Genomic DNA, 26,824 nt, shown 5'->3' with positions numbered 1-26,824 from the left:
TCCCCCCAAAATACATGTAATCTGACAGCATTTCACCAAAAATCCATGCAATTTGGCAGAGGTTCCTCCAAAATACAGATAATATGGCAGTCGTTCCCCCAAAATAGACATTATCTGGCAGCAGCGGTTCCCCCAAATATACATAATTTGGCAGCGGATCACCAAAAATACATGTAGCAGCAGTGGTTCCCCCAAAATACACAGAATCTGGAAGCAGCAGTTCCCCCATTATACACAATCAGGCAGCGGTTCCCCAAAAATACACATAATCTGGCAGCTGTTTCTCAAAATACACTTAATCTGGCAGCAGCAGTTCCCCAAAAATAGTTAATCTGGCAGCAGTTCCCCCAAAATAGGTGCCCCCAGTATAGGTAACCAGGTCAAAAGGTATCCCCAGTGGAAGTATCCAGGTCTATAGGTTTTCCCAGTGCAGGTATCCAGGTCTATAGGTGTCCCCAGTATAAGTTGCCTAATCTACAGGTGTCCCCAGAATAGATAACCAGGTCTATAGATGTCCCCATTTAAGATAGCCAGGTCTATAGATGTCCCCAGTTAAGATAGCCAGGTCTATAGGTGTCTCCTGTATAGATAGCCAGGTCTTTAGGTGTCCACAGTATATGTAGCCAGGTGTATAGGTGTCCCCAGTATATCCAGGTCTATAGGTGCCCCCAGTATATGCAGCCAGGTGTATAGGTGCCCTCAGTATATGCAGCCAGGTGTATAGGTGCCCCCAGTATATGCAGTCAGATGTATAGGTCTCCCCAGTATAGCCAGGTGTATAGGTCTCCCCAGTATAGCCAGGTGTATAGGTCTCCCCAGTATAGCCAGGTGTATAGGTCTCCCCAGTATATGCAGCCAGGTGTATAGGTGTCCCCAGTATAGCCAGGTTTATAGGTGCCCCCAGTATATGTAGCTAGGTCTATAAGTGCCCCCAGTATATGTAGTCAGGTGTATAAGTGCCCCCAGTATATGCAGCCAGGTGTATAGGTCTCCCCAGTATATGCAGCCAGGTGTATAGGTCTCCCCAGTATAGCCAGGTCTGTAAGTGAACCCAGTATATGCAGCCAGGTGTATAGGTCTCCCCAGTATATGCAGCCAGGTGTATAGGTGTCCCCAGTATAGCCAGGTTTATAGGTGCCCCCAGTATATGTAGCTAGGTCTATAAGTACCCCCAGTATATGTAGTCAGGTGTATAGGTGCCCCCAGTATATGCAGCCAGGTGTATAGGTCTCCCCAGTATATGCAGCCAGGTGTATAGGTCTCCCCAGTATAGCCAGGTCTATAGGTGCCCCCAGTATATGTAGCTAGGTCTATAAGTGCCCCCAGTATATGTAGTCAGGTGTATAGGTGCCCCCAGTATATGCAGCCAGATGTATAGGTCTCCCCAGTATATGCAGCCAGGTGTATAGGTCTCCCCAGTATATGCAGAGAGGTGTATAGGTCTCCCCAGTATAGCCAGGTCTATAGGTGCCCCAGTATATGTAGCTAGGTCTATAAGTGCCCCCAGTATATGTAGTCAGGTGTATAGGTGCCCCCAGTATATGCAGCCAGATGTATAGGTCTCCCCAGTATATGCAGCCAGGTGTATAGGTCTCCCCAGTATAGCCAGGTCTGTAAGTGCCCCCAGTATATGCAGCCAGGCTTGTGTCTCCAGGAGGGGAGACAGCCAGTGAAGGAGGGCGATGGGCATAGCAGCGGAGAAGGGGGGACGTTTCCCCCCCCCCCCCTTCTCTCACCTTGGGGCCCCCCTTCCTGGCTCTCCCCTCCGTAATCTGTAATGTGTTGGACTCGGACAGCTGGAAGCGGCTGACAGCGGGCAGAGACTTACCGCTGTTCAGCCACCGGAGGCATCGCTGATCTGTGTGCAGCTAGTCTGGGCTTCTCAAGTCCACACTAGCTGCACACAGATCAGCGATCCCTCCGGTGGCTGAACAGCGTCTCCGCCCGCTGTCAGCCGCTTTCAGCTGTCCGAGTCCGACACCTTACAGATTACGGAGGGGAGAGCCAAGAAGGGGGGCCCCAAGGTGAGAGAAGGGGGGGGAACTTCCCCCCTTCTCCGCTGCTATGCCCATTGCCCTCCTTCACTGGCTGTCTCCCCTCCTACTCAGGGTTCTCTGGCGGCTGGCGGGCCCCCCCCCCCTGACCACGGGCCCTCGGTCCGTGCCCGAGTGCCCTAATGGTCAGTCCGCCCCTGCTTGTGAATATTCTTCAGACTTGGTCTCTGGTTAGCATTCTTATGCCCGAGAATTATGCCCAGTACAAATGCTGGATGTCACCTGACTGGGATCTGGACCTGGTCCCTCGGGTGATATCGATAGGCCAAGACAGTACAGATGTGTAGATGCCTTGCAGGCCAACAATACTTTCTGTTGCAACGTGGGTGAGACGTAGGGCTGATGGAGCAGCGCAAATGTAACGGCACGCAGTGGGCGGGGTGAGTGGCGAGAACAAGGCCATCAGCCGTTGCTTGGCCGAGATGATCCACCTGGAAGATCGCTAACCAGGTGGTGGTCGGGGGCTGCATACAGCAGCATGCCAGATTATTGGCTGCCTAAGCAGACTTTAATCTAGTATGCGTATGGGCCTTTAGAAAGATAATGTGAGAGACCAACTGACTGACAAACCCAAAGATAATTTGGTAATCTGAAGGGAGAATAGAATGAGTGGATTTAGACAGGGAAAAAAACACTAATATTTGTGAATACAGCAGGAGCTGTAGAAACACCTTCTAAAAGCTCATTTAACCTCAGGCAACAGTGGAGGGTTTGCAGGAGGTAGGGATAGGTTTATGGAAGCTGGCAGAGGGCAGAAGTATGAGAAATGGTTACAGTATGGAGACTATATACAGGTAGGGGCTTTTCTTAGCTCCTCAGTGGGGAATTTACATTCCAAATGAACTTATATGAACAAAATATGATCACACTTCATAACGAGGAGATGAGAATAAACAGGAAACACTGCAGGTATTTGTAAGCAGAGAGAATGTTCTGGCGTACCTTTGAATTGCACAATTTCCCCATTCTGTGTTTTTGGCAGTCCTTTCAAGCAGACCTCAGTGGTAAGAGCAAGCTTGACACCGCAGCTTCCCAGCAGGAACCCAATCTGGTGGCCACCGGCATCCTGTGTGGGGAGGAGAGAGGAGGATGGAACAGCCATAGCAACAAAGACACACGGCACACATTCCTCAGACCCGGCCGCGGATTACACTGTATGTCCCGTGTTAGTAAGTGACAATGGAACCACACAAAGCAAATTAATGGGAACATTTTATTTAAAAAAACACAACTGGCAGACTGGTGATCTGCAGCATGTCAGTTAAACAAACAAAAGGTATATTAGATACATGCTATATATATATATATATATATATATATATATATATATATATATATATATATATATATATATATATATATATATATATAAAATATATATATAAAAATATATATATATATATATATATATATATATATATATATATATATATATATATATATATATATATATATATATATATAAATATATATATATAAATATATATATATATAAATATATATATATAAATATATATATATATATATATATATAAATATATATATATATATATATATATAAATATATATATATATATATAAATATATATATATATATATAAATATATATATATATATATATAAAAATATATATATATATAAATATATATAAATATATATATATATATATATATATAAAAATATATATATATATAAATATATATAAATATATATATATATATATATATATAAAAATATATAAATATATATAAATATATATATATATATATATATATATATATATATATATATATATATATATATATATATAAATATTAACATATACATATACACACACACATACGCACACGTAAAAAGCACTGTGCAATGAGTTGCATTTTCTTTTCCAATGAAATGTCCTTTATGCAAGTGTGGGTCTTCCTGCCATGATTATATCATAACCCTCACTGATAAGGTATTACAGCCATAAAACACTTTCCTGACTGAGAACTGGGCTTCTGGGTACAGAGAAAACATCATTTTTAGGAGTAGGGGATAGATATAATTGTTTACCAAACAATGGCATCAGACGTTGTACGGGCAGACTGACCAAGAGACAGCTCTCTCTCTCTGATCGAAAAGCCATCTCTCGCCGGCCCATTCCTCTCCCGGTCCTGCTGGTGGCCGGTGTGTAGCGTCCCGCGTGATAACACGTAACGTGCGCGGCGGGGACTCTTACTGGTGTATTCACGCCGAAGTCACCAATTAACGGAGGCGCCAGCAGGACCGGGAGAGGAGCCAAGAGGATGCCGGGGGCCCTTGCGGCCTACAGTGATACATTGAGATTTCTGTGACTTCAAATTACAGAAACCGATGTTCATTAGGTCACTTAATGTGGAAAGCTCAAATGGAAGTTGTGCCAGCAAATGAAAGCCATTGGATTGTTCAACATGTCAGCAGATGGGCAGCGCAAGGCTTCCATTTGTTAGCACGGCTTCTACTTCCCAGGTCTCTTAGGATAATTTTCCAGTGACCCCTACTAGTTAGAGGCCAAGATATAAAAGAGGCTTTTCAGCTGAAAAATACACTGCAGTAGCAATGCTAAATATAATTTTGCCTTCTTAAAACAGAAACGTATTTGCAACAATTCAGTTTTACGTGAGCATGTATGGTTTCCCACGATGCATCAGTGCCAGATATGCAAATCATCACTTTATTCCCCTAAAAGCCAGACACACATGTGCTTGTGTACTTATACTTGAGCGTGGTTAAACTGAAAGATAATGGGGCGGAACCATTTTAGAATTTTTAAGACAGGATCACCACGCACCACAGGTAGTTTACAATCAGTATAGGCAAAAAGTACTAGGTTATATGGTACACGTTGTGGGTGGCGTTAAAGGGAACCTGAAGTGAGATGTATGGGGAGGCTGCCATATTTATTTCCTTTTAAACAATACCAGTTGCCTAGCAGCCCTGCTGGTCTATTTGGTTGCAGGAGTGTCTGAATAACACAATAAATAAGCATGCAGCCAATCTTGTCAAATCTGACAATAATGTCAGTAACACCTGATCTGCTGCATGCTTGTTCAGGGTCTATCGCTAAACATATTATAGGCAGAGGATCAACGGGACTGCCAGGCAACTGGTATTGTATTAAGGAAATAAATATGTCAGCCTCCATATCCCTCTCACTTCAGGTTCCCTTTAAAATCAATGAACTAGTACTTCATCAGGGCCCCATTTTATGACAGTTTTAAACCACAAAGTGTTTCTCTTTTGACACTACAAACAAATGATGAAAATCAGTTGTAGAACATTTTATATACAAATTAAATATTCAATATTAACAATCACAAATATATTACAGATGAAGTACACCCAATGCCATAGGGAAGTCTAATGATATGATCTTTAGTTATCTATGGCCACATTCAGGAACATTCACATTTAAAGTCTGCAGTATCATCTGCATTGGTTCCAGTGACTGGCTCACTACACTGTGTGTAAGTAAGAGGGACACTACACTGCGTCAGTAAGAGGGACACTACGCGTTAGTAAGAGAGACACTACACTGTGTCAGTAAGAGGGACACTGCACTGTGTCAGTAAGAGGGACACTGCACTGCGTCAGTAAGAGGGACACTGCACTGCGTCAGTAAGAGGGACACTGCACTGCGTCAGTAAGAGGGACACTGCACTGCGTCAGTAAGAGGGACACTGCACTGCGTCAGTAAGAGGGACACTGCACTGCGTCAGTAAGAGGGACACTGCACTGCGTCAGTAAGAGGGACACTGCACTGCGTCAGTAAGAGGGACACTGCACTGCGTCAGTAAGAGGGACACTGCACTGCGTCAGTAAGAGGGACACTGCACTGCGTCAGTAAGAGGGACACTGCACTGCGTCAGTAAGAGGGACACTGCACTGCGTCAGTAAGAGGGACACTGCACTGCGTCAGTAAGAGGGACACTGCACTGCGTCAGTAAGAGGGACACTGCACTGCGTCAGTAAGAGGGACACTACACTGCGTCAGTAAGAGGGACACTACACTGCGTCAGTAAGAGGGACACTACACTGCGTCAGTAAGAGGGACACTACACTGCGTCAGTAAGAGGGACACTACACTGCGTCAGTAAGAGGGACACTACACTGCGTCAGTAAGAGGGACACTACACTGCGTCAGTAAGAGGGACACTACACTGCGTCAGTAAGAGGGACACTACACTGCGTCAGTAAGAGGGACACTACACTGCGTCAGTAAGAGGGACACTACACCGTCAGTAAGAGGGACACTACACTGCGTCAGTAAGAGGGACACTACACTGCGTCAGTAAGAGGGACACTACACTGCGTCAGTAAGAGGGACACTACACTGCGTCAGTAAGAGGGACACTACACTGCGTCAGTAAGAGGGACACTACACTGCGTCAGTAAGAGGGACACTACACTGCGTCAGTAAGAGGGACACTACACTGCGTCAGTAAGAGGGACACTACACTGCGTCAGTAAGAGGGACACTACACTGCGTCAGTAAGAGGGACACTACACTGCGTCAGTAAGAGGGACACTACACTGCGTCAGTAAGAGGGACACTACACTGCGTCAGTAAGAGGGACACTACACTGCGCGTCAGTAAGAGGGACACTACACTGCGCGTCAGTAAGAGGGACACTACCCTGCGCGTCAGTAAGAGGGACACTACCCTGCGCGTCAGTAAGAGGGACACTACCCTGCGCGTCAGTAAGAGGGACACTACACTGTGCGTCAGTAAGAGGCTGCGCTGGGCAGCAGTACGATGCGCTATGATGCACTAGCGTTCTGCTGCCTGCATTTTGCCTGCAAGCGCAGAGCTGACCCATCACTGTCAGGCCTCATTCTCATCTATGCAGCGCAGATGGCCGTGCGATCAGAACGCAACGCGTACAATCAAATGCCATCTGCGCCACTCCATTGACAGTGATGGGTCAGCTCTGCGCTTGCGGGCAAAGTGCAGGCAGCAGTACGCAAGCGCATCATAGAGCATCGTACTGCTGCTCAGCACAGTAGATGTGAACGGCAGAAGGGCTGTCTATACCCTTCTGCCGTTCTTGCATGTTACCACGTCATACTTGCTTCCAAATGTGCACAGAAGCGCATATTATGTGAACGAGGCCTCAATGGATGGGATCAGCAGTGCAGCGGGTAGCGGCGCAGATGGCGTGCGATCGTACGGCCATCTGGGCTGCATAGATGTGAACGAGGCCAAGGCAGTACAAACAGTATTTGTTTAGTAACTTTTAATAAATGAGAACTCTTGCCAATCTGCTGGATTGGATCCTCTCAAACAAAACTCTGGTTAGCATCGTATATATAAAGGAATGTCACTCAGTGGTACAGGGAGAAAATTAATTCATCACTTTGGCCTAAGTTTACTGGCAGACACTGGGCCAACACGCTCTGTTTTTGCAGACATTGCACTGTTTCTGAAGTGTCTATGGTCTGGTCATGGTTATCTTTGGACTAATAAAGGTAATGGTATGGTAAGCTTATCCTCCAACAGCTGACAGAAAAGTTCCCCCAGACAATGTGGCTGCTGCACACATTGCCAAAAAGCTGTATTATTGTGCAACAATTCCCTGTTGTGCATGGGGTGATTTTGCAGTCATTAGAATGCAGAGCTGCTTGAACACATGGAAGTCATTGTCATCATAATAGCCAGTGGAGCAGCATCACAACAAAGACACAAAGCCATGCTGCATCCATGCAAAACTTTTGATGAGGATATGACAATGATGAAAAGAATGAATGTGAAGATTACCACCCGAGTACCCAGTTTATAGGTATGGTAAAGAGAATACTAATAATTGTGTTTATGCAAATTGTATACAAATTTTATGCAACTTGGAAATGGGCCAATGACATGCTGCTGCACTTGATTGGTCCATTTCTAAACTGCATAAAATTTGTATCAATGCAGACTAATTAGCATCTCATTGGCCATCCCTGCTGGTTGTGTGTGCCATTGGGGTATTTTCTCACCTTACCTCTTGGCCCAAATAACTGTTTAGAGCAAATATAGACCAGACATTTTTGTATCGAGATTTACCTGCACCAAACACTGAACAGATCCACCCTGCCCCTCTAATTATTAAAGAGCTCACCTGCTCCATGTTCACATTCTAAGATGGTAGGTAAAGGTAGAGCATTGGCTAACAGTGCAAGGCTGGGTGAAGTAAAATTATAGGGAGCTTATCTACAGAACAAGCGTATTTAGTACCAGCTTCAGGTAGCATGTAATAGCCTGCAATGTTAAACTGTTCTAGTTGAATGCATGATACTAGCGGATAGGCTACTAGTTAGCTTCCAGTTTAAAGTAATACTAACCGATCAGCTATCACAAGGCAAATGGCTAGTACTTTGGCAAGTTTACTGGTAACATAGGGGGGTGAGCGTTGGGCATCAGGAGGGAGGGTGAGCGTTGGGCATCAGGAGGGAGGGTGAGCGTTGGGCATCAGGAGGGAGGGTGAGCGTTGGGCATCAGGAGGGAGGGTGAGCGTTGGGCATCAGGAGGGAGGGTGAGCGTTGGGCATCAGGAGGGAGGGTGAGCGTTGGGCATCAGGAGGGAGGGTGAGCGTTGGGCATCAGGAGGGAGGGTGAGCGTTGGGCATCAGGAAGGAGGGTGAGCGTTGGGCACCAGGAAGGAGGGTGAGCGTTGGGCATCAGGAGGGAGGGTGAGTGTTGGGCATTAGGAGGGAGGGTGAGCGCTGGGCATCAGGAGGGAGGGTGAGCGCTGGGCATCAGGAGGGAGGGTGAGCGCTGGGCATCAGGAGGGAGGGTGAGCGCTGGGCATCAGGAGGGAGGGTGAGCGTTGGGCATCAGGAGGGAGGGTGAGCGTTGGGCATCAGGAGGGAGGGTGAGCGTTGGGCATCAGGAGGGAGGGTGAGCGTTGGGCATCAGGAGGGAGGGTGAGCGTTGGGCATCAGGAGGGAGGGTGAGTGTTGGGCATCAGGAGGGAGGGTTAGTGTTGGGCATTAGGAGGGAGGGTGTGTGTTGGGCATTAGGAGGGAGGTGAGTGTTGGACATCAGCAGGGAGGGTGAGTGTTGGGCATCAGGAGGGAGGTGAGTGTTGGGCATCAGGAGGGAGGGTGAGTGTTGGGCATTAGGAGGGAGGGTGAGCGCTGGGCATCAGGAGGGAGGGTGAGCGCTGGGCATCAGGAGGGAGGGTGAGCGCTGGGCATCAGGAGGGAGGGTGAGCGCTGGGCATCAGGAGGGAGGGTGAGCGTTGGGCATCAGGAGGGAGGGTGAGCGTTGGGCATCAGGAGGGAGGGTGAGCGTTGGGCATCAGGAAGGAGGGTGAGCGTTGGGCATCAGGAGGGAGGGTGAGCGTTGGGCATCAGGAAGGAGGGTGAGCGTTGGGCATCAGGAAGGAGGGTGAGCGTTGGGCGTTAGGAGGGAGGGTGAGTGTTTGGCATCAGGAGGGAGGGTTAGTGTTGGGCATCAGGAGGGAGGGTGAGCGTTGGGCATCAGGAGGGAGGGTGAGCGTTGGGCATCAGGAGGGAGGGTGAGCGTTGGGCATCAGGAGGGAGGGTGAGCGTTGGGCATCAGGAGGGAGGGTGAGCGTTGGGCATCAGGAGGGAGGGTGAGCGTTGGGCATCAGGAGGGAGGGTGAGCGTTGGGCATCAGGAGGGAGGGTGAGCGTTGGGCATCAGGAGGGAGGGTGAGCGTTGGGCATCAGGAGGGAGGGTGAGTGTTGGGAATTAGGAGGGAGGGTGAGTGTTGGGCATTAGGAGGGAGAGTGAGTGTTGGGCATTAGGAGGGAGGGTGAGTGTTGGGCATTAGGAGGGAGGGTGAGTGTTGGGCATCAGGAGGGAGGGTTAGTGTTGGGCATTAGGAGGGAGGGTGTGTGTTGGGCATTAGGAGGGAGGTGAGTGTTGGACATCAGCAGGGAGGGTGAGTGTTGGGCATCAGGAGGGAGGTGAGTGTTGGGCATCAGGAGGGAGGTGAGTGTTGGGCATCAGGAGGGAGGTGAGTGTTGGGCATCAGGAGGGAGGTGAGTGTTGGGCATCAGGAGGGAGGTGAGTGTTGGGCACCAGGAGGGAGGGTTAGTGTTGGGAGGGAGAGTTAGTGTTGGGTATTGGGGGGGGGGTTAATGTTGGGCATTAGGGGGGAGGGTTAGTGTTGGGCAATATGAGGGAGGGCTAATGTTAGGTACTAAGAGGGGGGTTAATGTTAGGCATTAGAAGGAGGGTTAGTGTCAGGCATTAGGAGGGAGTGTTCGTGTAAAAATATGGGGATCAGGTAAGTAGACCGTAAAATATCGTAATATTACCGATATTAATGGCAGTATTTGTATAGCGCCTTTCTCCTGTCGGACTCAAAGCGCTTGCGAGGCAGCCACTAGAGCGCACTCAGTAGGCAGTAGCAGTGTTAAGGAGACTTGCCCAAGAAACTCCTTACTGAAATAGGTGCTGGCTTACTGAACAGGCAGAGCCGAGATTTGAACCCAGGTCTCCTGTGTCAGAGGCAGAGCCCTTAACCATTACACTATCCAGCCACTAGATATTTTATCAGCATGAAATCAACAGGGGGCATCGTTATACATACTCTCTTAGCTATATTATGAGAGGTTTTAAACTGGATAATCAGTCATTCAGGAAAATGTCTGGGACATAAATAATGTATGGCTTTCTTCTCATTTTATGACATTTTCTTATGTGCTGGAACAACATTTTAGGTACAATTACTGTTAGAACATAAATGGCAAGAGCTAGCCTGCTCTGCAATGGTTACGGTGAGACTGATGGCCAGAGAGCCTGTCCAGCAGCACTCTACATTTTATTGTTACCTTTCTAGTAAGAGGTACCTCAATCGGCACTGGGATGACTTCTGCCAGGAGACAACCATAAAAAGCCACCATAAACATGACTGGATCATTATTGGGGTAAACCAGGGCCACCTGAAAGAAAGCAATACGGAATATTAAAGTTAACATGAAGAGATCAGCTTTCAAAAAGATTAATGTTAAAAAGGCAATTGATTTCATGTTCCTGCTGTAAGATGATAGCTCTAGAGGCACCGTCAATTTACATTAAACAAGCCCAAAAGCATATTGAGCCATCTAAGTTAGCCATAGTTGTAGCTTTCACGCATCACTTTCTTACATATGGTTAATGGGATGCAAATCATTATGAGTTGATGCAAGCTGTATACAAATTTCTGTAGCTTGAAAATCAATCAAACACAGCAGCTGCTGTGTTTGGTTTCCCACTTTCAAGCTACAGAAATTTGCATAAAATGTGCACCAAAACAGAACTATATGCATGTCGATCATATTTCTGCAGAATTATTGAAGAGAATTCCTGTGGTTCAAATACAAGTCTGATCCCGAATTGTCATTAGTTCTGTCCAATAGTGCACTCCCAGTACACATTAGGGACAGGGCCAAATGCAAGGCAACAGGACTACTATTTTTGTTTCCAAATCTGAACACCTTTGTGCTCAGATAGGACTGGTCATCAAAGAGAACAATGACAAATGTCACATGCAACCAAGTTTAGTCACCTTACTCAGTTTACTAGACAAAGCCAAATACAGAGCAGATGCATTAGGTCTGGTGGGTGTTTAGGGGCATGGCTGCCATTTCCTCTGCTCCCCATTATCCATTCACACTTAGCCTGATACTAACCCCCTTCTAATGCCTAGCATTAACCCATTAACCTAGGCAAATGCATTGGACCTGGTGGGGGTTTAGGGACATGGCTGCCATTTCCTCTGCTCCCCATTATCCAATCATCTCCTTACCGAAAATGTCTGGTGACACACAGGGGCAGGCCTAAACTGACACCTTAAAGTGAACCAAGCACCCAGTGCATCTCAATAGCACATTAAAAATGCATGCTAACCAGAGGCGTCACTAGGGCCTTTGATCCGGGGCAACGGCCTGGAACCTGTTGCCAGCCTCCAGCTTCTTCCGACCAAGTCAGAAGAAGCTGGAGGCTACCGATTGGAGGTGAGTTTTTAACTGCCCGCTCCGCTCCATCTCCTTACTCCCGCCGCCTACGTTGGGGGCTGCCCCCAACGTAGGAGGCGGGAGTACGGAGATTGAGTGGAGCGGGCAGTTAAAAACTCACCTCCAATCGCAGCCTCCAGCTTCTTCCGACTTGGTCGGACGCCTCTGCTTCCTATCACCTACGCTGGGGGCAGCTACCCATCTCACCTACGCTGGGGGCAGCTACCCATCTCACCTATGCTGGGGGCAGCTACCCATCTCACCTACGCTGGGGGGCAGCTACCCATCTCACCTACGCTGGGGGGCAGCTACCCATCTCACCTACGCTGAGGGGCAGCTACCCATCTCACCTACGCTGGGGGGCAGCTACCCATCTCACCTACGCTGGGGGGCAGCTACCCATCTCACCTACGCTGGGGGGCAGCTACCCATCTCACCTACGCTGGGGGCAGCTACCCATCTGACCTACGCTGGGGGCAGCTACCCATCTGACCTACGCTGGGGGCAGCTACCCATCTGACCTACGCTGGGGGCAGCTACCCATCTGACCTACGCTGGGGGCAGCTACCCATCTCACCTACGCTGGGGGTAGCTACCTAGCTCACCTACGCTGGGGGCAGCTACCTAAGCTCACCTACGCTGGGGGCAGCTACCTATCTCACCTACGCTGGGGGCAGCTACCTAGCTCACCTACGCTGGGGGAAGCTACCTAGCTCACCTACGCTGGGGGAAGCTACCTAGCTCACCTACGCTGGGGGAAGCTACCTAGCTCACCTACGCTGGGGGAAGCTACCTAGCTCACCTACACTGGGGGAAGCTACCTAGCTCACCTATGCTGGGGGAAGCTAGCTATCTAACCTATGCTGGGGGAAGTTACCTATCTAAGCTCCACTGGGGGCACCTACCTATCTAACCTATACTGGAGGAACATACCGATCTACCCTATACTGGAGGCACCTACCTATCTACAGCCAAGCAAAGCCCCAGTCCAGCAAAGCAGAGCCCTCAGCAAAGCAAACCCCACCAGCCTAGCAAAGCCTCCTGGTCCCAGCCCAGCAAAGCATACAGCCAAGCAAAGCCTAGTAAATCCCCCAAGCCCAGCAAAGCCCCCCAAAATGCCCCCAGCAAATTGCCCAGCAAAGCCCCCAGCAAGTCACCTAGCAAAGCCAGGCCGGCTCAACATCACCGCCAGCCAAGCTGGCACAGCATCACAGTCAGTCAGGCCAGCACAGCATCACCACCAGCCAGGCCAGCACAGCATCACCACCAGCCAAGGCCAGCACAGCAAAGCACAGCATAGCATAACCACCAGCCAGGCAGCCCAGCATAACCGCCAGCCGAGTACAGCGTACAGGCCAGCCAGCCGAAGACAGAAGCCAGGTGAGGGGCTTACATATGTGAAATACTGCCTATTGAATATATTTAGGTTACGCCACTGCTATGTTCATGTACATTTGGCCCCACCTATGACCACGCCCACTTAACGCAGTATGACCATGCCCATTTTTGCCACGGCGCGCTACCCGTGCCACACACCCATTCCCTCTTGGTGCCCCAGATCACCCAGGAACCTAGAAACGCCCCTGATGCTAACAATGAAAAACTTCAATTTTACCTTTTATTTTTGCTTTAAAAATTTAGAAGAGGCTTTCATTACCCCACTTCCAAGGCCTGCCCAACCTCAGAAACTTCAGGTTGAGAAGGACTGCTGTCATTATTTATTGGACTCATTAGCAGAAAGCAAACAAAAGCTTTCATCAGCATGGGGGTGGGGAAATAGGTCACTGTGCTTCAAACTGTTTAGAGAAGTCACACATGCTATTTTCACACCTGCCCCTGGATAAATAAGGGCATCTAGAAGGGGAGGAAAGGAACATGGCAGCTCCTATAGCTATAAGAAACCAGGAGAAACTGCAGGAAAAAAGTGGCGCTTGGTTCCCTTTAACCCGTCTATGGACACACCACAATATACCCCAGAATAAACTAAAGAGAACTGTACATAAATGTTCCCTGGCCACCAAAACTTAACTACCTCTTTCAATTAGACAGAAAGACAGTGGCCTTTCATATCTTACTGAAACACATGAGATATACAAAGACAATTCCATCAGTGATAAGAAAAAGGAGCAGATGTTAGAATGCTCTCCAATTTAATATAGATGCAGATACAAATTTACCAGGGAAACTTTTTTTTTTTTAAAGGAAGATTCTCCATTTAGGGAAAAAAAAACTCATGTGTTTCAAAGACTGGTGCAGTCACACCTATACAATTTTTAAGGCACAACATGCCACAAATGCATCTAAACGGCACATGCATTGACCGCTCAAATGTAACAATAATTTTTTCCTTTTTCTAAAAACTGCAGATGAATTTTGGACTGCCTCTGCCTTGCATTGAAAACAGCATTTCAGCACCTTTTAGAGCAGGAGAAAGTACAGAAGTGTGAATGAGTTCCAACGCTTTGCAGGATATTTTAACACTCAATGAATGCATATTAATTAGCGTAGCACAAAACTACTGCTGGCAGTCAGTGGCGTAGCTAAGGAGCTATAAGCCCTGGTGCAAGTTTTACATTGGGGCACTCTATAAATAATAATTGATATGGCGGCAAAACCTGCCAAGGACAGTCACAAAACTAGAGGTGCAAGAAGGGGATGAGGAACAGCTTGTTTATGATTATAACTACTTAAAGCATCTATAGAAGTGATTATTACCAGCACAGGAGCAATAGAGAGCAAATACTGTGGTTGAGGGAGGTACCCTAGGAGCCCCTCTGGCCCAAGGGCCCCGATGCGGTTGCAACCACTGCACCCCCTATTGCTACGCCACTGCTGGCAGTCTACAATCCACCTGGAATTTGAAAATACAGTATATCCTCATTCATCCATATCATATGATAATAGAATCCATTAGCCCCCTTTTTCAGTTTAACTAATATTACTAGCACCTCTTGCAGTGGTACCAACATGAGATAAAATAGGTTTGTCAGGACAAGGATGTCTCACCGAATGGCAAGGCAGGCAGATGTTTAGGCTCAGTTAACACTGATAAAAATGCTGACACATATAGCCAGGCTTGTGCATTTTCTGCCCAAGGCCCACTGTTACCAACAAGCTCCCACATCCAGGTCTGTGACCACGGTGGTTTAACTGTGTTGCAGTTTAACTGCCTGAGTGTGCAAGCTCGCCCCTTACTTCCTGATGCCCTAGGCCATAGCCTTTGTGACCTTGCCTCAAATTAGGCCATGCTGACACCCCCTCCTACCCCCCCCCCCCCCCGCCCCCCCAACAGCATTTCATCATAGTTCAAACATGGCTGTGAGCAAGCGTGTCTGTACTGGGCATGGGCAAGTAAGGTCTGTGCATGCCCAATAGAACTAAGGCACTTAGCTTATCTTCTTCCACGTACAAGCACTTCATTTTACTAGGCGTGTGCGCTTGCCCAGTACAGATACACTTGCCCACAGTCACACTTGAGCACTGAAGAAACCTATGCTACCAGAGAGGGTCACAGCATTGAAACGGTGGGATATAGGAGAACGCGGGAAGCCTCTAGACAAACACCTCTTTTGTAGCGGCCACTAGTGGCCGCTACAAAAAAAAAAAATTAAAAAAAATTAAAAAAAGCTAAGTGCCTTAAAGAGACACTGAAGCGAAAAAAAAATATGATATAATGAATTGGTTGTGTACTATGAATAATTACTAGAAGATTAGCAGCAAAGAAAATATTCTCATACTTTTATTTTAAGGTATATAGTGTTTTTTCTAACACTGCATTATTCTATAATATGTGCAGATTACACAACACTCAGCATTCAAAATGATTCTTTCAGAGCAGTCTGAAGTAATGACCTCTCCTCTTGCAGAGAAAAAGTAAACAGTTCACTTACAGTTGAGATAATAAAAGTCAGATAACAGCCCTCTGCACGACTAAGGGCTCTTTTCCACTATGAAATGCGATCGCGATTGCGATCGCGTTTCAATTTCCACCATGCGATTGGGATTGCGATTGAGCTACTATATTCATTATAGTCCAGCTCAATCGCATACAAAACGCGGCAGGACGACGATTGCGCTTTGACCAAAATCGCATCGCAATCGGATCGCACTAATGGAAAATGCTCCATTATGCTTTCCATTAGTTTAATGTACCTTGCGATTTGCGATCAGAAGCAAATCGCAAATCGCAGGCTAGTGGGAAAAGGCCCTAAAGTCAGAGAGCTTAATGGCTTGTTTGCATAGAGATAACAACTGGAGTTTCTCAACTCTTCCTGTACTGGAAACAATTAGACTGATGTATCTGATCTTAATGTTTTATTTCTTAGCTGTACTACACATACAAATCATTAATATCATAATTTTTTTTTCGCTTCAGTGTCTCTTTAATTGTACTGAGCAGGCACAGACCTTACTTGCCCATGCACAATACTATCAGCATGGAGTTTGTATGTTCTCACTGTGTCTGCATGGGTTTCCTCTGGACACTCCATTTTCCTCCAACATCCCCAAAACATACAGATAAAGTTAATTGGCTTCCCCCTATATTGTCCCTAGACTACAATACCTACATACATAGACATATGACCATGATAGGAATTAGATTGTGAGACCCTCTGAGGGCCAGATAGTGACAAGACTATATACTATGTACAGTGCTATATAACTACATATTAATAATAATAATGATTAATAATAAAGTGTCTATTTATTTTGATGTGTTTCAGGATTTCTAGGTTGGCACTGTATGTGCACATGTGTATGGACGTGTGTATGGATGGAGGAAGTTAGAACTGAGGGGGGTCAGCTACAGGAGATTTATAAATGCAGAGGGGCGGTTAGAACTGAGTGGCATTCAGGCAGAAGAGGTCAATTGGAGAAGGGTTGGGGTGTAAGGATGTTGAGGAGCAGTAACTGAAGGATGTCTGGGTGAGGAGAGATGAGTCAGGTTAGGATGAGAAAGGAAAGAATGGAGGGGGACTGAGGAGGTGTTCAGGGTGGGTTCAGACTCAGGGTAATTCATGCCGTGTTGCTATTAGAAATATTTGAAAAAACCAAGACAATACTCATCCAGTGGATGTACATAGCCCGCAGGACAGGACAAGGAGGCAAGCACAAAGAAAACACAGTTATCACTTGGACTATGGAAAGACAGCTGAACAAGAAAAAGTAACTAAAAACTAAGCCACATTTACTGAGATGTCGGACTTGCTTGACGACAATGGCTCAGAACTTCTAAGCAAATGTCTATCTCCAACAAGGTATGTTCTTGCATCAGAGTAGAGAAGGTTGTAGATGGTAACACTTCATAAAATTCACACTATTTAAAGTTTTGATGATATAGCCATAACATACTGTAGGAAATGCCATTTTCAATACTTTAGTACACATTGAAGAGGGTGGAACTAAATAATAATAATGTCTGCAACAGATGGAGGAGGTAGGCGGTGTCAGGTGAAAGCTTCATGCTGGGGAATTCCATTTTCTATTTTATTTTTGGGTAATAGGATTGACTTTCCAAAAGTAATTTCTCTGGGACTATTGTTCCCATTTACGTAACAGCTAGACAGACATTTAAGGTAAATATGGCTTTCCCCTAAACTGGCCCTAGTCTGAGGTCGGAACATCTGTGAATGTTGTAGTATACTCAGTAAAACACTGAGGAAAATATCAGCACTGTATGAATGCTTAATGATTTGCTACCTAATAGCAAACACTTTGAGCAAATCCAAGCCAGGTTAGAAGGACTGCTTCTATTCTCCAGGGTTCTCCCATCTAGGGTGCACTTTGGTAAATCATGTCCAATGCTGAAGCAAAAACAGTGCACATAATGAATGCTGTATCATGGCCACATAGTGCTGCTACAGCAAGGGGGATGCAATACAAGCAGAGTAGTGGGCACACTGTGTTGCTGGAATAGGGGCAATGCAATGCAAAAAGAGCAGTGGGCACACTGTGTACTGCTAGAGCAGCGGGCACGCAAGGCAAGTAGCGCAGGGAGCATGCAAGACAGACCGCTCAGGGGGCATGCAAGGCAAGCAGAGTAGGGGGCACGTAATGCAAGCAGATCAGGGGGCGCGCAATGAAAGGCGATCAGGGGGCGCGCAATGAAAGACGATCAGGGGGCGCGCAATGAAAGACGATCAGGGGGCACGTAATGCAAGCAGATCAGGGGGCGCGCAATGAAAGAAAATCAAAGGGCGCGCAATGAAAGAAAATCAGGGGGCGCGCAATGAAAGAAAATCAAAGGGCGCGCAATGAAAGAAAATCAGGGGGCGCGCAATGAAAGAAAATCAGGGGGCGCGCAATGAAAGACGATCAGGGGGCGCGCAATGAAAGACGATCAGGGGGCGCGCAATGAAAGACGATCAGGGGGCGCGCAATGAAAGACGATCAGGGGGCGCGCAATGAAAGACGATCAGGGGGCGCGCAATGAAAGACGATCAGGGGGCGCGCAATGAAAGACGATCAGGGGGCGCGCAATGAAAGACGATCAGGGGGCGCGCAAAGAAAGACGATCAGGGGGCGCGCAAAGAAAGACGATCAGGGGGCGCGCAATGAAAGACGATCAGGGGGCGCGCAATGAAAGACGATCAGGGGGCGCGCAATGAAAGACGATCAGGGGGCGCGCAATGAAAGACGATCAAGGGGCGTGCAATGAAAGACGATCAGGGGGCGCGCAATGAAAGACGATCAGGGGGCATGTAATGCAAACAAACCAGGGTAAATGCAATTCAAACAGAGCATGGGAATTGTAATATTGCTAAAAGCAGAGGGCACACAATGCTCAGAGAGCAAGGACTATGCAATCCTGGTAAAAGCAGGGTCACACAATGCGGGAACACCAGTGGCATTCAATTTAGCTAGAGGAGAAGCATGCAATACTGCACAAGAAATGACAAAACAATGCTGCTAGTAGTAGTGGCAGCAATAAAACTTCAGGCAGCAGAGGGAGACACATGCTGAAACATCAATGGCTGAAGGAATGCTACTGCTAATACATGACGAACAAAATGCTTCTCTACAGAAGATGGTCACAAAGCAGGTACAAACACGGACTGCAGACTAAACAATTTTTTCCAAAGTGTGGTGCAGCTGCAGATTAAAAGCATAATTTGTTATATGAATTCAGTAGCACATATTTAAATAGCTGCTTGATTGGTTAAATGTAAAATATATGCACAAAAAGCTAATTAGAGTAATTCATGTAATAGGCAATGAGCTTATCATTTGACATTAACAGTAAGAAATAAAAGAGACATCCAGGAAAGCATGCACATGAGTCGCTGATTAGCGGAATGACGTCTGAAGCGCCTGCCTGTCACTACGCTGTTTGCCTATACAGTGCGTTCCACAAACCTGCTGCATGCATTTTAAACAATAATTAAACAAGCCTGAGGATCAACTACTTAAGTCTCATTTAGTACACAGCAGGAGAATATGAATAGCCTGCAAATCATCTTTAATATCTTGACATTTTAGAACATGGCTATGAAACAATCCCAGCCACAGTTCAGGCAAGTCATTGTTGCGCTAAAACAATACATGAATTAAGATTATAAACTGAAAATGTTCCCAGGGGTTTCTACAGTATAATACGAAAATGGGGACAAAGAAAAGGCTCATGGTTATACATATGCTATAACCATAGTACAAAAATGTCATCAAAACTGCAGAATACTGAGGAAGGAATCAGCTGTTATCAATCATATTCATATGGTAAGAAAACGAAACCAGATGTGGAGAATATAAGTCACCAGTCACTCCGCTCTATACATGTCAAAACTGTTTTTAGTTTTGTCGTCCTTTGAATAAAGTTTCTCTTAGGTATGATATGAAGCCTGGACATGTAAAAGTAGTCTTATTAGCCACAAGAAATCGCTTATTAGGCGCCCTTTAACACTTGTGCGATTGCATTGTCTGTTGCAACTTATGAATGCATTGCGATTCACGAGGTTTGGTGGCAAGCATTATTGCACATGATGCAGCGTTATTTCATTCATTATAAATGAATGCAATCTGCACCGCAGGGTAAGTGCTGTGCATTGCTATATATGTCGTATGAACACTTGTGTTGCATTCAGCGCACAAGTGAGGAAGGGGCCTAATCGCAATCGCTGAGCACTTTTGGTATACATTTTTGCTTTTTTGTTTTTTTTTTGGAGTGATATTGAATTTAATGCTAGCAATTGTGATTAGCTTTTTTCATGTAGTTCTACGTATGCTGCAAAATCACTTTTGCACAGTGATTGAAAAGCTATTTTGTAGTGATCCTACACTTTGTACTGGACGGCAATCACTGTAGGACCCGCAACAATAATGTATAGTTAGATAAAAGTGTTACATATCAATTGTCACCCCCGATATACTAACTTGGAACAGTTTTATTAATGAATCAAACTTTAAGATGGTATAAAAGCTTGTTATAGTTTAATATATTACTAGCACAAGGCTTCTAAGAGCTGGTTCAGACGGACATCTGATCCACCTGCCCGCAGCAGCCCAGCATCTTGTTGCAAATGCTTTTCTGCTAGCGTGCAAAAAAGCATTTGTAGGCTTTCGGCAGCACTTCCTTGCGTGCTGCGTTTCTCATCCCTGCAGGGGGACACAAAAGTGTGACGGTAAATAATCCTGTTGCTTCCAGGATCGGCTAAGCGACAGGCAGACGATGGTGAAAATCAGGATTGAAATGCAGCACAAATGACAATAAATGGGGGTAAGCGATATTACCGACGGCTTTCTATTCATCTGAATGGACAGCATTTGAGCGCCGTGGCAGTCGTTTACCATCACAGAACCGTCCGTGTGAACCAAGTCTAAAAGTTCTAAGTCTCACACAGGGCTGCTTGGCTATGACACCACAGAGGTGCCTCTGTCTTACACACACTATTTATTATCCCTTAAGCTTGTTTTCCCTTCAGCTTTGCTTAACGTACACAGGAATAATTTTAGTTTTGGAAACACATGTGGTAGTAAGAGAACATGTAATTAACACTTAGTAAAGATGAGCTTTGCTAAAATGATCCCTTAAATTTGTACCCAGATTACACAAACTCCATAACTGCTTTGCCGTGGGATTTCTTCTGCCACCACTAATAACAAGTTGCTGCAAAGCTCCCTCAGTTTTCAATCCTGGGATTCACACATTCATTTTCCACCTACAACACTGCCACACAAACACTTTCCATCAGATCAGATCTTCCAGATTTGATTAGGTCTCCTGTTAATACAGCATTGAGGAGATCTGTATTAAGTACATCTGAAGTACTACAGTAAACAAAAATTATATATATTTTATTTTGGCTCCAATAGAAATGGATCAGATCCTCATTTTGCTTTTACAGCTGTCTGTGTCCTAACTGGTCCGGTCTCTCATTACTTCCTTTTCCTGGGAATTCCATGGATTTGTTACATGAGCCCATATGGTCCTTGGGCGGGCATAACGGACAGCAAAAACATTTTAATGTTAGTTCCAAATCAACTCTACTCTAAAAAGGATTTTGTGTTATTATTGTCTGTGCCAGGAAACTTTGCGTTTAAGGACAACTGTAGCAAGAGGGTGTGACATTTCGCAGCATCCCCGACGCAGGTCCAAAACTATGTTACCGCTGGTCTTCAGCGGCGATCTTAGTCTATGTTAGTCTATGGCGAATTACCGACGCAATGTTGTGCATATGCGTAAGCGTATTTTTACAATACGCTTTTGTGCACTCCTGCATACCCAGAAGCAGGAAGTGACTGCAAGCGCGCATCACTTCCTGCTAGGCTGGTTGCCATGCAGGGAACACCACGTACTAACGCGGTGTTCCCTGAAGGCCTGTCTCTGCAAAGCGATGCAGTGCGGCGGAAGCGACACACCGCATCACTAACGCTAGTTTACAGTGTGAAACCAGCCTCAGCCAGAGACCCTGAACAAGCATGAAGATCAGGTGCACTGGCTGAGGTTTGACTGAGTAGCTGCATGCTTGTGTCTGGTGTTATTCAGACACTACTGCAGACAAGTAGATCAGCAGGGCTGCCAGGCAACTAGTATTGTAAATAAATATGGCAGCCTCCATATCCCTCTTACGTTAGTTGTCCTTTAAGGCCCCGTTTCCACTTGGGCTGATTTGTTCCTTTTTCACCCATGAATTCAGAAGTGGAATGACAATCTATTGAAACCAATAGGATGCTTCCGGTTCGCAGGCTGAAAAAAAAAAAAAAAATAGTGCCTGCAGCATTTTTTCGGACATGCATCCAAATTCTCATTGCCATGGCAGGGAGGGGTATTTGCATCAGCATGAGACAGATACAGCACACGCGTGGAAATGTAAGGAGATGGCAATCAGGAAAATCCTACCAGATGAGGACACAGATAACAGCGAAAAGCCAAACAACCTCTCTAAAGACTATCCAAACATAAAATATTTTTATTTGCAGTTGGGCTTTAAAGAAATGGAACATACAATAAATGTGGTAATAAATTGCATGTTATAGTGTATGGGAATCACAGGACTGGGTGGACTAAACTACAAATCTTTCAGCAGCTAAACTGTATTTGAACCATTAGATGACAGTCAAGGGCATGATATTTGGTGATCATGTTTACATGGACTCTGTCGGTCTGTTCTTGATTGGTCTAGCTGCAGCTATCATTTTTTCATAGTCAGGTCCATAAATATTGTGACAACGACAATTCTAATATTTTTGGCTCTATACACAACCACAATGAATTTGAAATGAAACGAACATGATGTGCTTTAACTGCAGACTATCAGCTTTAATTTGAGGTATTTACATCCAAATCAGGTGAACGGTGCAGGAGTTACAACAATTTGCATATGTGTCTTCCACTTGTTAAAGGGGAACTTCAGCCTAAACAAACATACTGTCATTAAGTTACATTAGTTATGTTAATTAAAACAGATACATAATATCATCTCTAACCCACCCTGTTTTAAAAGAACAGGCAAATGTTTGTGATTTCATGGGAGCAGCCATCTTTTTCATGAGGCAGCCATATTTTTCATGGGGGCAGCCATCTTTTTGTTTGAAAGGAGGGGATAGGGAGCATAAGACACAGTTCCAACAGTCCTGTGTCCTGATCACCCCTCCCAGCTGCGCGTGCTAGGCTTCAAGTCTCAATTCAATATTTAAAAAAAAATGTTTGCACCAAAACAGCAGTAGGAGAACAACATCAGGAATCCCATTTGCACAGCATCAGTGGAAAAATGCCCTGCAGTTTTCTTTTGTGCAGCTAAAAACGAGGCTTGGGTAAGAAAAAAAAACAAAAAACAAAGTTCTAATGCTGTGAACCTGTTAAAGAAACACCAAGCCTTTTCAGTGCTGCTGATTAGATTTTTAGTCTGGAGGTTCACTTTAAGGGACCAAAAGTAATGGGACAGAATAATAATCACAAACTAAACTTTCACTTTTTAATACTTGTTTGCAAATCCTTTGCAGTCAATGACAGCCTGAAGTCTGGAACGCATAGACATCACCAGACACTGGGTTTCATCCCTGGTGATGCTCTGCCAGGCCTTAAAGAGACTCTGTAACACAATTTTAAGCCTGATTTCTTCTATCATATACGTTCCTATATCTGTTCTAATGTGGTCTGTCTTACTGCAGCCTTTCCTAGTTGCACAGGGGCTGTATTATCTCTGTTATATAAACTAATCTTCTTTCCTCTGACAGCTTTGTCAGGCTCAGGCACCAAGGCAGGAATGTGCTGCTTGCTGCTCCTCTTGTGATAGGATAGAAGCTATACACACCCTCTCCATGCCCCCTGCAGGCTCTGTGTGAGTCACAGACTAAGGTCCTCTCAGCCTGTCACATGCTGTTTTAGCAGCCATGTCGTTTGTTTGTAAACACTGCCTAAAACTGTCAATTACAAGCCAGGATCACAGCAGGGAGTGGCAGAAACAGCACAGAGGGGCCCAGGAGAACATAATGAATAGAATGGTATGCTTTTTATTGTAAGAATTTTAGAGTACAGGGTCTCTTTAAAGCTGATAGTCTGCAGTTAAAGCACATTGTGTTTGTTTTATTTCAAATCCATTGTGGTTGTGTATAGAGACAAAAATAATAGAATTGTGTCAGTGTCGCAATATTTATGGACTTGACTGTAGCTTGCAACTAAAAGACTGATTAGTTGTTACTTCATGCATAGTTAAGATCAATGTAAAAAGCAAACATGTATGAATGCATTAAAAAGTCAAATTACCCTGTCCCTTGGTTTTAGCCCTTGCTCATTTTTGGTTCCCAGTTTGTTGAGTAGAGTGTATGCCAGTCTCACACTTCGGGTCCACAGCTTGCCTGAAACACAAGAGAATAGTTTGAGGAATATTTTTGACTCCACATGAATGCATACATAGCTCAAGGTTTTCATCAAAAGGTGTTTTTTAAAAAACAAAAACACCACAACTTAGAACAGTTCACAAACTTCATGCTCTAATAATAATCCAGGGCAAAATGACAAGGCCTTGAGAAAACAGTATACTGGTGTGGAGCATCGCAATATTCATCCCTTCAAGACCAGCATAAAGCTCTGTTTACATCCCTCTTATATCCATATTCAGAACTTCCTTGATTGTTTGTATGTTTGGAATAAAATGTAAAAGTCACAACCATATTGTGCACAATCTTGCTACAAAGGGATTACAATTAATTAGTATTCAGGGCCTATTCCCACTGGTTACCATGTCATTTTCCGAATCAGAAGCACACCAGTACTGTTTCGAAGCCGCAGCCAAATTGCTATAGTCGTGCCATGCAAAGCTATAGGGATTCTGATGCGGACTGCAGAAAACAGCACTCCGCAGCATTTTTTTTAGCTGCACACAATTCGGATGCAGCCTATTGATTTCAAATGGCCGCGAGTCCGTATCTGAAATCACATGGGGAAAATGACCATGATTCACAGATAGTAGAAATAGGTCCTTATATAGCGCTAACATCTTCCCCAGCGCTTTTACAAAGTATATAGCCATGTCTCTGTCCCTCATAGGGGGTCACAATCAACTCCCTATCACAGTCATGTGTCCATCATAGTCTTTGGTCAATTTAGAGGGGGAAGCCTTATCTGTATGTTTATCCCGATGTGCTTATCTGGATATGGGAGGAAACTGGAGCACCTGTGGGAAACCCTTGCAGACACTGGCAGAAAAAAAACTCCATGCAGATAGAACCCTGGCTGAATATCTACTGAGGACATATAGATCCTTACAGGATCTGTGCAGCACGGTGTAGTGGTTAGCTCTCTCGCCTTGCAGCGCTGGGATCCCGGTTTGAATTCCAGCCAGGGCACTATCTGCACAGAGTTTGTATGCACTCCCCATGTCTGTGTGAGTTTCATCCAGGTACTCCAGTTTCCTCCCACATCCCAAAATCATATGCATAAGTTAACTGGCTTCCCCCATGATACATATATGGTAGGGATTATATTGTGAGCACCACTGAGGGACAGTTAAATGACCAGACTATATACTCTGTGCAGCACTGCGGAAGATGTCACCGCTATATAAATACTAAATAATAATAATCTGTTTTGATCATGACAGTTAAAACTCTTAAGGTAGCCATACACTCGTCTATTTGCCATCAAATCTGATCAGAGAGGGATCTTTGCCTTTACTGCAAACAGATTGTGAATCGATTTAAGCATGAAACCGATCACAATCTGTGGAGCTGCCGCTGCCACCTGCTATACATTACCTGATCTGGCCGGCGCGACTCCCCCGGTCTCCGCTGTCTTCTTCTCCGCGCTGGTCTCTGGTCCGGCTGGCTTGCTTCACTGAACTTCCTGTCCAGGGGAAGTTTAAACAGTAGAGGGCGCTCTACTGTTTAAACTTCCTGCCGGGACAGGAAGTTCAGTGAAGCTGGAGCCCGGAGCGGAGAAGAAGACAGCGGAGACCGGGGTAGTCACACCGGCCGGAACAGGCAATGTATCTCCGCTGTATTGCGTCGGGCATTCGAACGTCGCTATCGACACACTCCCGACCCGCCGGAGATCGAGAAAAATCTTCCGCACGGACGGATCGATGGGAACGATTGATTTTGGACGGAAATCGATCGTCACTGTGATCGAATCTGCTGTGAAATCATTGCGCAAACTCTGACAGAACAATCGATTTTGGTGGGAAAATCATGAGGTGTATGGGCCCCTTAAAGCTGGACCGGAGACCAGCGCGGAGAAGAAGACAGCGGAGACCAGGGGGAGTCGCGCCAGCCAGATCAGGTAATGTATAGCTGGCGGGCAGGCGGCAGCTCCACAGATTGGGATCGGTTTCATGCTGAAATCGATTCACAATCTGTTTGCAGTAAAGGCAGCCATACGATCCCTCTCTGATCGAATCTGATGGCAAATCAACCAGTGTATGGCTAATGTAATTATTTTACTTTGCGCTCTATTCAATAAAATGACTGGAAGGAAGATCATAACATTCATCTTCACCTCTCTGCTCAAAGTATCAGCACATTAAAAAAACACAAGAACAAATCAAGCTATGACTGGTAAAGCTTTTAAGTTTATGCCTTCACTTAATAATGAGGAAGTATAGTTATTACACTGGTAGGATTTCTTCTGCTAATATCCTCACTGAGCTCAGCTGGAATAGCGGAGGCAAAATGAGAATGTAATCATAACACTATCAGCTAATCAGACAACACAGCCACTCATTACTCTCCAGCAGAGAGCCAAGAACTTACACCGGATTTCACAGAGCTCCATAGAGGATTACACAGCAACAAATCAGAACGCACGTCCTACAGCAAGAAAATATCTGCTTTCCCATCATAATGGAGAGCTGTTAGCAGAATTCATCTC

The 26,824-nt window shown here is 45.6% G+C and overlaps 2 protein-coding genes across 3 annotated transcripts in view; both read right to left on the bottom strand.

Moving 5' to 3' along the window:
• DIP2B (disco interacting protein 2 homolog B) overlaps window positions 1–26,824 on the bottom strand; it is a 354,733-nt gene that overhangs the window by 70,920 nt on the left and 256,989 nt on the right. Inside the window, exons 9-11 of one of the 2 annotated variants that reach the window (XM_068267346.1) lie at window positions 24,224–24,315; window positions 10,858–10,968; window positions 2,997–3,120 (exon numbers count right to left, since the gene is read on the bottom strand). In XM_068267346.1, coding sequence (XP_068123447.1) covers window positions 2,997–3,120; window positions 10,858–10,968; window positions 24,224–24,315 — 327 coding nt within the window. The remainder of the gene's footprint in view (window positions 1–2,996; window positions 3,121–10,857; window positions 10,969–24,223; window positions 24,316–26,824) is intronic. The other variant, XM_068267347.1, reaches the window with a different exon arrangement.
• The window catches only part of ATF1 (activating transcription factor 1), a 355,624-nt gene that overhangs the window by 140,386 nt on the left and 188,414 nt on the right, over window positions 1–26,824 (bottom strand). The window lies entirely within an intron of this gene.

This window comes from Hyperolius riggenbachi, chromosome 2, assembly GCF_040937935.1.
Source record: "Hyperolius riggenbachi isolate aHypRig1 chromosome 2, aHypRig1.pri, whole genome shotgun sequence".
Lineage (NCBI taxonomy): Eukaryota > Metazoa > Chordata > Amphibia > Anura > Hyperoliidae > Hyperolius > Hyperolius riggenbachi.
Note: the sequence above shows the minus strand (reverse complement) of the source record. Positions and strands in the feature narration are given on the sequence as shown.